This window comes from Sarcophilus harrisii, chromosome 3 (assembly GCF_902635505.1).
Source record: "Sarcophilus harrisii chromosome 3, mSarHar1.11, whole genome shotgun sequence".
Lineage (NCBI taxonomy): Eukaryota > Metazoa > Chordata > Mammalia > Dasyuromorphia > Dasyuridae > Sarcophilus > Sarcophilus harrisii.
Genome location: NC_045428.1, coordinates 82,460,471 through 82,472,514, shown reverse-complemented (window position 1 = coordinate 82,472,514; position 12,044 = coordinate 82,460,471). Strand labels below are relative to the sequence as shown.

At 35.2% G+C, this 12,044-nt stretch overlaps 1 protein-coding gene across 3 annotated transcripts in view; it reads left to right on the top strand.

Annotated features, from left to right (window-relative positions):
• STRADB (STE20 related adaptor beta) overlaps positions 1 to 12,044 on the top strand; it is a 52,493-nt gene that overhangs the window by 6,733 nt on the left and 33,716 nt on the right. For 2 of the 3 annotated variants that reach the window (XM_031958337.1, XM_031958335.1), the window contains exons 2-5: positions 8,198 to 8,278; positions 8,874 to 9,000; positions 9,561 to 9,673; positions 10,896 to 10,976. In XM_031958337.1, the coding sequence (XP_031814197.1) occupies positions 9,662 to 9,673; positions 10,896 to 10,976 (93 nt within the window). In that variant the 5' untranslated portion in view covers positions 8,198 to 8,278; positions 8,874 to 9,000; positions 9,561 to 9,661. The remainder of the gene's footprint in view (positions 1 to 8,197; positions 8,279 to 8,873; positions 9,001 to 9,560; positions 9,674 to 10,895; positions 10,977 to 12,044) is intronic. The other variant, XM_031958336.1, reaches the window with a different exon arrangement.

Sequence of the window (12,044 nt, the reverse complement as noted above, 5' to 3'; positions counted from 1 at the left end):
ATGAACTGATGTTAAATGAAATGAAGAGAACATCATACACAGCTATATCAAGATTATATGATGATCATTTCTAATGGACGGGGCTCTTTTGAACAGTGAGGTGATTAAGGCCAGTTCCAGTGGTCTTGTGGTAAAAAGAGCCATCTGCACCCAAAGAGAGAACTGTGGGGACTGAGTGTGGATCACTGTATAGTATTTTCACTTTTTTTTTATTGTTTGCTTGCATTTTGTCCTCTTGTTTTTTTTTTCCTTTTTGACCTGATTTTTATTGTGTAGCATAATAATTGTGGAAACATGTATAGAAGAATTGCACATGGTTAAAGTATTGGATTAGTTGCCATCTAAGGGAGAGGGTGAAGGGAAAGGAGGAAAATAAAATTGGAACACAAGGTTTTGCAATCGTGAATGTTAAAAATCTTGTGCATGTGTTTTGAAAATAAAAAGATTTAATAAGAAAAAAACTTATACCTTTCTAGATGTATTATATTCTCTCCTTAACCCAGTTTTTATATGATAAGAGTAAGATTTTAGAATTACCAGCCTTCCACCACCTTCTGAACTTCAATTCTTCCATTCATGGCTATTTCGTATAAGATAAATGCTTCATTTTATATTTGTTTTCTCTAATTTTTTAAGATCTTCCCATTTTACTCAATTCAATTCTAAGCCTCTATCTACATGTGCTCTTTCAGACTACCATAGTAATGACAAAATTTTGTTAAGAATTACAGATGATGTTTTCCTATATAAGAAGTAAACAATTTGATCTTATTAAATTCCTTTAATTGGTCTATTATGTCTACCTTTATGTTACTCTTTATTTTTGTAGGTCATATATTCTGTTCAGTTCTGGACTTTTCCTCATGAATTAACTGAAAGCCCTTTAATTTAATTAAATATCCATTAACAATATCCAAAAAATCCATGCAGGATTACACTCAACTTTGCTGGATTGCAAATTTAGCTTCTTTGCCCTTTGAAATATCATGTTCCATGCCCTTCGAGTTTTTTGTAGAAGGTGCTAAATCTTGTGTTATTCCTGTTTGTAACTACAGTATTTATTTTATTTCTTTCTAGTTGCTAGTATTTTTTGGTTGATCTGGGATCTTGGAAACTGTTATAATAGTCTTGTGAGTTCTCATCTTGGGATCTCTTTCAAGAGGTACTTAATGGTTTCAATTTTGTTTTTTACTCTCTAGATCTAAAACTTTAGGGAATTTTTCCTTAATGATTTCTTGGAGTAGATAGAGTGTCTAGACAATTTTTTAATCATAATCTTCAGGTACTTCAACATATTTATATTGTCTCGATCTGTTTTTTAGGTTGTTTTTCTAATGAGATGTTTCAGTTCAGTTCTATTTTTTCATTCTTTTCATTTTTAAAAAACTATTTCTTGTGGTATTATGAAGTGATTAGTTTTCCCTTGCCCAATTTTTAAGGAGGTTTTGGATGTCTTTTTCTAATTGGTTGACTTTTTTTAAAAAAAATTTTCTTACATTACTCTTAATTTTTTCTCCTAATTTTTCTTCAGCCTCTCTTATTTGGTTTTTAAAGTCCTTTTTCAGCTTTTCAAAGCTCTTTTGGGCCGTATGACTATTTGATATTTTCTTTGAAGTAAAAATAGCTGTTTTTACTTCACTGTCTTTTTCTGAATTTGAATCCAGTTCTTCTCTATCATCATAGTAGTTTTCCGTGGTCTCTTTTGCTGACTTATTTTTTTAGTACCTTATTTTTGACTCTTAACTTTGTTATAGTTGGGTGCTCTAAATCCAGTGTGTGGGGGATGAAATTTCAAGCTTTAGGTTTTTTTATGCTGTTGCTTTCTGAGATCTCTCTGAGGGCCTGATCTCCAGTATTTCTCTCTACTGAGCCATGACCAGAGCCTCCAGCAATACTATTACCACACACACTCATATTCCCTGCAATCCCTACCCATTCAAGCTTCAGTTTATCCCTCTCAACTGAAACTGAAATCAGACATTTTGTTCTCCCACAAGTGACCGAAGTCAGGGAGGTCCTGCTCCTCTAGGACTGCACTCAGTCACAACCTGTGTATGGTTAGTGCACCTGGAACTCTAGCTAGCCATCATCCTCTGATCGGCTGTGTGACATCAGCAGTATTTGTGGGGCAAAAGTTCCTGAAACTGAGGTTGCCTCTCAGGTTTGTTGTTTGTTGATTTGATGGCATCTGCCTGAAGGAATCTGCACTTTAATCTGTGCAGACCTTGTGGGAAGGTATGTTTTTCTTGAAGTCCTCTCATGTTGTCTTGGACTGGACAACTGCTTTACTCTGACTTCTAATTACGTCTGCTACTCTAAAGTTCACTTTGAGGCATTATTTTAAATTATTTGTGGGGGAATTTTGGAGAGTCAGGTAATTTTCTCCCTTATTTGATCATCTTTCCAGAATTTCCTCTGGTATATTTTGTTAAACTTAAGTCTCTGAGAGAGGATTCTGGGAAGATGGCAAAGGAGGTGAAAAAATTTTCAGCTTTCTAAATTTCTTCCACAGAAAAACAAAAGTCAGAATAAAGCAGTTGTTCTTGAGAACACCCCAGGAAGGAACCAACCTTCAGTGATGTAGGCTTGGATTAAGTGAAGTGAAAACACCTTCAGGCCCCTTCTGTGGAATATTTCCTAGCCACGGCCTTAACCTTAGAAACTTTGATTGTGAGGGTCTGACAGGTGAGTAGGAGATCGAAGGACTTTCCATTGTTGAGGGATGCTGTGCTGACCAGAAGCATCCTGGGCTGCCGCTGGGGGGTTGGGAAGGGTAGTGGAGCATAAACCAGAATTGGGACAGAACTGTGGTCCTCCTGTGAAGATCTCCCACCAGTGAAGATCTGAAGATATCAGGAGGTAGATTTGGCCTGTGTGAAGTATAAACTTCTGGCCAGCTCCACTGAAACAGCAAGCAGCAAGCCCTGGGCTTGCTCTCTGACTTGGGATGTAGCTGAAGTCCAAGCCATAGGAATTTTAACTTCTAGAGGATTGTGAGGAATAGGGGAAGATTGAGGAAATCTGCTAATAAGGGACTCCAAGGAAAGGAACAAGACAGGAATTCTGCTGGCTTTGGGCACTTCCAGGAGGAGTTTCCAGGCCAGAGGGAAGAACTGAAGGAGGACCTGAGGCCAGAGGCATTACCATCTCCCACATCCCAGAACTAGAAGTGATTACACTAACAACTTACTATTTAAAAAAAAAAAAAAAGCACCCAAAGGAGAAAGAAAGCACCCGTAGAAAGTTACTTTGGTAATAGAGAAGACTAGAGTTCATCTTCAGAAGAGTATACTGAAACAAAAGAAAACTTTCCTACTCCAAAGAGTAATGTTAAATAGTCACCTGCCCCAAAAGAATTCATGAAGAATTCAAAAATTCCTCAAAAATCAAATGAGAGAGATTGAGAAAAAAAATTTTTTTTTTAAAAAAGAACAATCCAAGAAAAAAAAAAAGACTAAAAAAGAAGTCAACCAACTGAAAAGAGAGATCCAAAATCTTAAGAAAACAACTCCTTGAAAATTAGAAGTGGACAAGGGGAAGTCAATGAAGTTATGAGCCCGAGAAATAGTAAAATAATATAAAAATAATAAAAAAGAAAATTAGAGAATGTGAGATGTGAGGAAAACAATTGATCTGGAAAACAGATAAGAGAAACCATAATAACTGGACTGCCTCAAAGCTATGACCAAAAAAAGAAAATACAATAATGCAAGAAATAATTAAAATTGTTTCAAAGTCCTAGAACAAGAGGGGAAAGTAGAAATTGTAACCAAATTCCAAAACCCCGTGATCAAGGAGAAAAGATTATGAGAAGCAACAACAACAAAACAATTTAAAATATGGCAGAACCACAATTAGAATTACATAAGATCCAGGAGCAGCTACATTGAAAGACTGCAGGTCTTAGAACACTGTCAAAGAGCAGAAAAACTGGAATGATGGTCAAAAATATCATACCCAGAAATTTTAGACATTGATCTTTAAGATTGTCATTAGTAATTGGTAATTTGAAAGACAGATTGGGGTAGAGTTGAATTTCATGTGATTCCAAAAAGCAAAACCATGTAGGAAAAAGTAAAAAGAGTATCTTATACAAATGATCTGTGAGAGGAAAAACTGACCCAGAGGAATTAGATAGGGGAGCAGGGCTAGTAGTTCTAGAACGCTACTATAATTGAGAATAATAAGGAGTGGGGATAGGATGAGAGGGATTTTTAGAATCCTACTCACATCAGATCTGTGTTAAAGAGAGAACAATATATATATTTAGAAGGGAATAAAATTCTTCTAAATTTATAAAGAAATAAAGAGAATAAGATGAGAGGTATAGAAGGGTATATAGATTAATGGGAACAAGATATGTAGAGAAATGGGAATGGAATAAAGAGTAAACAACATATAGGAAGGCTAAAGTCTGAATTCAGAGGAGAAAAAAGAATAAAAAAACAGTGCACAGTACAAAAGAAAACCCCTATATAAGGAAACAAAAGATGGACAGCTCTGAGTAGTATTTATTATATAGGCTTTCTTAAAATGGAAATTTATTGCTTTATATTTTGAATCCTTTTATATTTTGCTATGCATATGGCAATGTTTTTTTTTCCCATTTTGTATTTAACTTTAAAATAAATGAATAAAAAAGTGTGAGGAGTAATGAAGGGTTAAGATTGACTTACCCTTTCTGGTGGTAATGTTGGCAATATTGATTTGAGTTGGAGGATGGTGGAGAAGGGAAAGGCACCATGGCTCCAAACAGTAAGATAGCCAGAGTGAAGAACTGCCCAGAGTACCAGATAGGAACATCTCTTAAGCAGAATCCCAGGAGCCCAGGAAGTAGTTTCCTTATTTCATGCTTTATTCTAAATACTGATCCTTGTGCTGATAAACATTTTTATTAGTATTTGAGGGTGAGGAGAAGCTGAGAGGAATGCTTTACATAGATCCAAAAAGACTGTGGTTGAGTCTGAGTGTCTGAAATGTAATAGGAATGAGTGTCAAGTTCTGTGCTTCCAATAACTTGTTTTTAAAAGAATAAGAGGGAGAGCCATGATTTGATAGAGGTATTTATTAGGACTAACAGCTTGATGGCTTGTCTTAAGTAGCAATATCAATAGCAGACAGCAGTAGGCTTGTCTAGATAGCAAATCAATGGCACACCTCAGTAGGAAAATAGCAATAGACCAGTAGAATGTCAATTGTTTCTTCTTTCTGTCACATGATGTGCCAACTTCTATCTCTGTGCCTTTTGTGCTGGCTGTACTCATGCCTGTAGTGTTCTTTCACAAAACCTCTATCCTACAGAATCCCCGACTTACTTTAAAAATATGCTTATGTTGCATTTCTTTTTCCAAGTACATGAACAGATAGTTTTCAACATTAATTTCTGTAAGATTTGTGTTCCAGATATTTTCTCCTTCTGTGGAGAAAGAAGGAATTTATGGCCAAAGAAGAACTAGAGAACATTGGGAAAGGCAAAGTGGATAATTTTGATTATATCAAATTTAAAAGTTTTTGTACAAACAAAACCAATGCATCCAAGATTAGAAGGGAAGCAGAAAACTGGGGGGAAAATTTTTACATCCATTGTTTCTGATAAAGGTCTTATTTCTAAAATATATAGATAATTGACTCAAATTTATAAGAATATGAGCCATTTCCCAATTGATAACTGGTCAAATGATATAAAGACAATTTTCAGATGAAGAAATTAAAGCCATTTCTAGTCATATTTAAAAATGCTCTAAATCACTATTGATTAAAGAAATGCAAATTAAGACAACTCTGAGGTACCACTTTACACCTCTCAGATTGGCTAAGATAACAGGAAAAGATGATGATAAATGCTGGAGGTTATGTGGGAAAACTGGGACACTAATAATTGTTGGTGGAGTTGTGAACTAATCCAACCATTCTGGAGAGCAATTTGGAACTATGCCCAAAGGACTATCAAAATGTGTATACCTTTTGATCGAGCAGTGTTTCTACTGGGCTTTTATCCTAAAGAGATCTTAAAGGAGGGAAAAGGACCCACATGTGTAAAAATGTTTGTAGCAGTTCTTTTTGTAGTGGCAAGGAACTGGAAACTGAATGGGTTTTCTTTGTTTTGAACAAAGCAGATCAATTGGGGAATGGCTCAATAAGTTATATGAAAGCTATGGAATGTTATTGTTCTATGAGAAATGATCAGCAGGCTGAGTTCAGAAAGTCCTGGAGAGACTTACATGACCTGATGATGCTAAGTGAAAGGAGGAGAACCAAGAGATCGTTGTATGCAGCAACAACAACATTATGTGATCAACTGTGATGGACTTGACTTTTCTCAACAATGTGGTGATTCAAAGCAATTCCAATAGACACTGGATGGAAAATGAGGATTGTGGAGACTTGAGTGTAGATCAATTTTTTCACCTTTTGTTGTTGTTTGCTTGTGCTTTTTTTTTCTTTTACTTTTTTCCTTTTTGATCTGATTTTTCTTGTGCAACATGATAAGTGTGAAAATATGTTCAGAAGACTTGCACATATTTAACCTATATTGGATTACTTGCTGTTTTAGGGAGGGAAAGTGGGGTGGGAGGGAGAAAAATTTGGAACACAAGGTTTTGCAAAGAGGGGTGAATGTTTACAACTATCTTTGGATGTATTTTGAAAAACAAGAAGCTATTTTTTTTTTTTTTTGACTAAGGCAATTAGGGTTAAGTGACTTTCTCAGGGTCACACAACTTGGAAGTATTAGATGGCAGCCATATTTGAACTCAGGTCCTCCTGACTTCAGGGTCAGTGCTCTAACCACTGCACCATCTAGTTGCTCCAAAGCTATCATTTTTTTTTTTAAATAGGTAAGTTGATGAATGTCCAGAGGAAAACAACCAGCTAAGGAAGGGTACTGAGGTTATGCCATATAAGAAATGTTTATATGGATAAAACATTTATTGTTTATTGTGTGCCAGGCATTTTGCTAAATACTAGGAGAACAAATACACATACACAAAAGAAAATTAGCTTCTGATCTCAAGTAGATTGCACTCTAATGTGGAGAAAGTATACATAAAAAGGAGTTGAAATTCCTGGGGTAGGGCTTGTTAGAGTGGTCCTAAGGAGTCCTAGGAGAGACTTTTTAAATAAAGAAAGAATTGAGGGAGATAGGAAAGCTATCTTCAGTTATTTATTATGTGAAAAAGGTATTAGACTTTTTCTGCTTGACTTCAGAGGGCAGCTTGGGATTTAATGGCTGGAGTCAGAGCTCATCTTCTTGAATCTAAATTTGGCCTCAGACACTTGGTAACTGTGTGACTCAGGGCAAGTCACTTAACCCTGATTGCCTTGGTTCCTCATTTGTAGTATGAGCTGGAGAAGGAATGACAAACCACTCCACTATCTTTGCCAAGAAAACCCCTCTAAGGTGTCACAGGGATACAACTCAACAACAAACAATTTGTTCTCCAAGTTGGGCTGATGGATAGGAATTGAGGGGGAATGTCTGAACTACCAAAGATATGCAAGTGGCAGTGAATTATCTTGGGAGAGAATGGGTTACTGCCCCATCCCCACCCCATCTGTGAGACCTGTGAGCAACAGCTCCATTACTTCTAACCATGACTGAGCACATTTCCCACTTTGGCTTTAGGCTGGACTTAAGTCTCGGATCTAACTTCCTTCCCCCAATGATTCTATAATTGACAGTGAACTTTCTAGTATAAAGTCCTTTTACAGTATGTGAAGAGCAATAACACCAAAGCATATCAGTTGAGGAGAAAATTTTCTTTTATTTTGTAAAATTGACCTATAAGTGTGAGTGCTTACATGATAATTGGGACCAGCTGTTGACCCCTTAGTGTTTGTGTGTGTGTGAGAGAGAGAGAGAGAGAGAGAGAGAGAGAGAGAGAGAGAGAGAGAGAGAGAGAGAGAGAGAGAGAGAGAGAGAGAGAGAGAGAGAGAGAGAGAGAGAGAGAGAGAGAATGAGAGAGAGAATGAGAGAGAGAGAGATTTCTACCACCAATGCTATTAAACATCTGCTATATTCTGGGCACCTATTCATAATAATTATAACTTTAGATAAAGCAAGAAGAGACTTTGGTCCATCCAGTTCATCCCTCTTCCCCATTTTACAAATAAGGAAATTGAGAATAATAACAGGTTTGGAAACTTCTGTTATGAATGTTTCTTTGTTGAAACCTTTTTTCATTTTCAACTTACTTAGGTATCTCAAGTGCCTTCCCTTTTTTGAGATTTCTGAAAATAAAATAACTAAGAAGCAATCTAGATGATGGAGATGATATTGGTAGGTGGTAAGAAACATCTTATGGTGGCAGGGGTGGGATGTGTATATTCTCACTTTTTGTAATCCGAATCTACAAATGTTGGGCTTTTTCTGATTCTCTTTAGATCAGAAAACAGATATCTTACACATCTTTGATGTGTAAGTTAAACAGTTTTTGGTTTTAGGAAGTTTTATCAATTTTGGCAGGGGCAACTGGGCAGTAGAGTGGATAGGCACTGGGCCTGGAGTCAGAAACACTCAAATCTAGCCTCAGACATTTACTGGTTGTGTGACCCTGCACAAGTCACTTTACCCTGTTTGCCTCAATTTCCTCATCTGTAAAATGAACTAAAGAAGGAAATGGCAAACCACTCTATTACTCTGCCAAGAAAATCCTGGATGGTCACAGAATTGGATATGTCTGAAAAACAACAACAAAATCAGTTTGGGAATTTATGCTGAACTGAAGTTGATCATGAGCTGCATACAAATGAATATATAATTTTCTCCTGTATCTGTCAGAAAGTACCCAGGAGATAGGAATTTGGATTAATGAGAACTTTTTCTGACTGCTGGGAAATAAAATAATAGTTGTTCTCATGCTTTTCTCTCACAGGATAGATTTAGAACTGGAAGGACCTCAGAGGACATCAAATCCAACCGTCTCATTTTGCAGTTGAGATACTGAAGCCAGGAGGAGTTAACTGACCGGCCCAGGGTCACACAACAAGGAAATGTTTGAGGTAGGATTTGAACCCAGATATTCCTGATTTTGAGAAAGAAAAAAATGAACCCACAAAAAAAGTTTTCCCCTAAAGACTAGGAAAAAATATCCTTGTAGTTGTAATTCCAGACATGATATGGCACCATGAAAAAAAATCTGTCAATGTATAACCTACACTAATTTTAGTTGCCCTTAATATGTGATTGCAAGATCCTGCTATTAATTATGATTACTTATTAATTAATTATGCTAAAATTAATGAGCTGTGAGCCAATGTCACAAATCAGGGGTCTTTTGCTACAGATGAAATAGGTTTGTTTCCTTTATAAAAGATAGATATCATAATATATTTCTAGACATTTGTAGTATCATAGGATTTACAACTGGTGAGGAAAGGGGAGTATATAGGTATTGTAGTCTAGCAATCTCTTTTATAGATAGAGAAACGGCCTCAGAAAGGTGGTTGTTTATCTAAGGTCACATTTGTACTTTATAAAAATGTATACTGTGTATTTTATAATTATTACATAATTATATAAAGATATAAATTGTAAACATAATATCTTTGTTTTGTAACAGGAAAGTTCTACTTCCTGTGAAAGGAAATAAAGATGAAATTGAAATTTTTAACTATAAATTAGATGGATTTATGTTATTTTCTTGTGAACTAAAGTGATTCAATGTCTCTTCTGGTAAGCTTTCATTTACTTTGCATTTTATTTTGTGCCTTTCATAGTTGATTGCAACCACTGATAAGTCAAATGAGGTACACTTTAGATAAGTATATTTAGAATATATGACCTATTTAAAAACATGACATTAATCTAGGAATATAAATAGCTACTATCAAAATGTTTGAAAACCGTGTCCTTAAACATATTAAGAATATGATACAATACTACCATTAAATTCACACTATTTTCTTTGTATTAGTTGGTTGTTAATCATACCCTTTCTTCTATCTTCAGCTTACCATAGACTGAAACCCACATGTTCAGAATCTGTGATCATTTCACAGTTAATAAGGGATTTTTATAAAGTATATGCAGCAAGAGAGAAGAAAACTGGGTCTTTGATGAAAGCAAATAGAATAGTGAATACATTCCTCTGAAACAAAACAGACAAACCAATTAACCAAAGAGCCCCTTTAATTTCAATGAAGTCTATAAATGAGAATTTATGAATCCTAGAGAGAAAAACGCAGAGATTTCAGAAGAATGTAAATTAGAGGTTTTCCATTATTTAAAATGTTCAAGTTAGAATGTACAGATAAGGGTTTGTCCCTGGCTGAGAGATAGTTAGGTGGTGCAAGAGTTGAAGTGCTAGTACTGGAGATCTGAATCCAGATGTCACCTCAGATATTTACTGGCTGTATGACCCTGGGCAGGTAATTTAATCTTTGCTTAACTTAGTTCACTCATGTGTGAAATGGGGATAATATTAATATCTATCTCCCAGAATCACTATAAGGATAAACTTTAAAGTACTGTGTAAATAATAGTTATTATGATTATCACTTTTAGAAGCAAAAGTGATTCAAAAGGAAAAAGAGATTATATAAATAAATTTAAGATGGTAACAGACTACCAGAGAATAATAAGCAGAAATATCTAGCTGTTCAGCTCAAGTGGAGCCATTCTAAATGAAAAGAAGGGGAGAGAAAATAGAACACAGGACCATGCAATCCAGAAAAGAGAAGAGAAAAAAAGACTTGAGATTTAATCAGAATAACTAGTTCTACTGCCCACATTCATTTTAAGACTTATATTTAATTTCTTAGCATCTTAAGCCTGATCTTCATGGTAAAGTGCCCTCATGCTTCTTACTTTCATCTAGCCGGCAGGTTTGTTAGAATCTTATTATGCCCCTACTGCCCTACCCCACCATTTATTAATATAGTTTTGGTTTTTTAAGGATTGTTTCTGTACCTCACGGACACAAGTTGAATCAATCAGATCTGAAAGTCAGTCTGAAACAAGCATCCACCAATACTTGGTAAGAATAATTGTTTGTATTATATTATTATTAAAATAAATTATTGATATGTTTGGATCTTAAAGTATTCTCTTGTTTTCTTTCCTTAACCTTTAATCTACAAATTTATCTATGGAGTAAAAATGTCACACAGGTGACTATCAGAATGAATTTAATTACATAGGGCTTTTCTTCTCTGTGTGACTTGCTCATTTTTTGGTTTTTTTATTGTTTATGAAATAATATAATAAAGTCTTACTAGTTTGTTCTAGTACTAATTATGATAATTTACAGTATAATTTACTGTAACATTGGATCCCTCCCTTTCTATTTTTATTATGGCCTTTAGATTTATATAGTACCTTAAGTAGCAAGTTCCTTCAGCTCTGCCCTCTCCAAACTCTTATTAAATATGAAGCATGAAAAATTATGCATTTGTTACAGCATCTTTCACAGTTCTAACTGGAACTATGTTATATTTCAAAAAGTTGAATTTTCTGTTTCCATCCTCAAATCCAAACTAGGGAAAACACAAACAAGCATACTATCTTTACATATATAATATCATTCAATTCTTTTACAGAAAAATATACAGTTTACAGAGGCAGTAAAGAGCTTGAGCCGAAAGATATTCACACATCCATTATAGCAATTCTTCAAAGTTCCTAGATCTCTGGACAACCAATGCATGAGAGGCTTCCAAGAACACCAAGACTAACTGGGGGTGGGATAGGGTGGGATGGAGATTGGAAAGGAAGCATAATGCTTATCCCACCATGGAGTGCATACTTATATTCCCTCCTTTACAAGACAATTTACAATTTTACCTTGTTTATGTAAATTATTGTAAACAGGAAGCAGCATATAATGCTTAAAACAGCCCTGACACTTCCTAATTAATGTATGATGAAATGTTATCCTCTGTCTTTTGTAAGGACAAAATTTAGCTTCTATTGCTATAACTTGGACCTTAGAAATGGAAACCTATATAAGCTATTTTCATAGAGTAAGTAGAGAAGGAGGTGAGATTTAACTATAAACTTTTTTGTTATCTGATGACAGCTCTATATTGTCTTTCCCATATAGCTC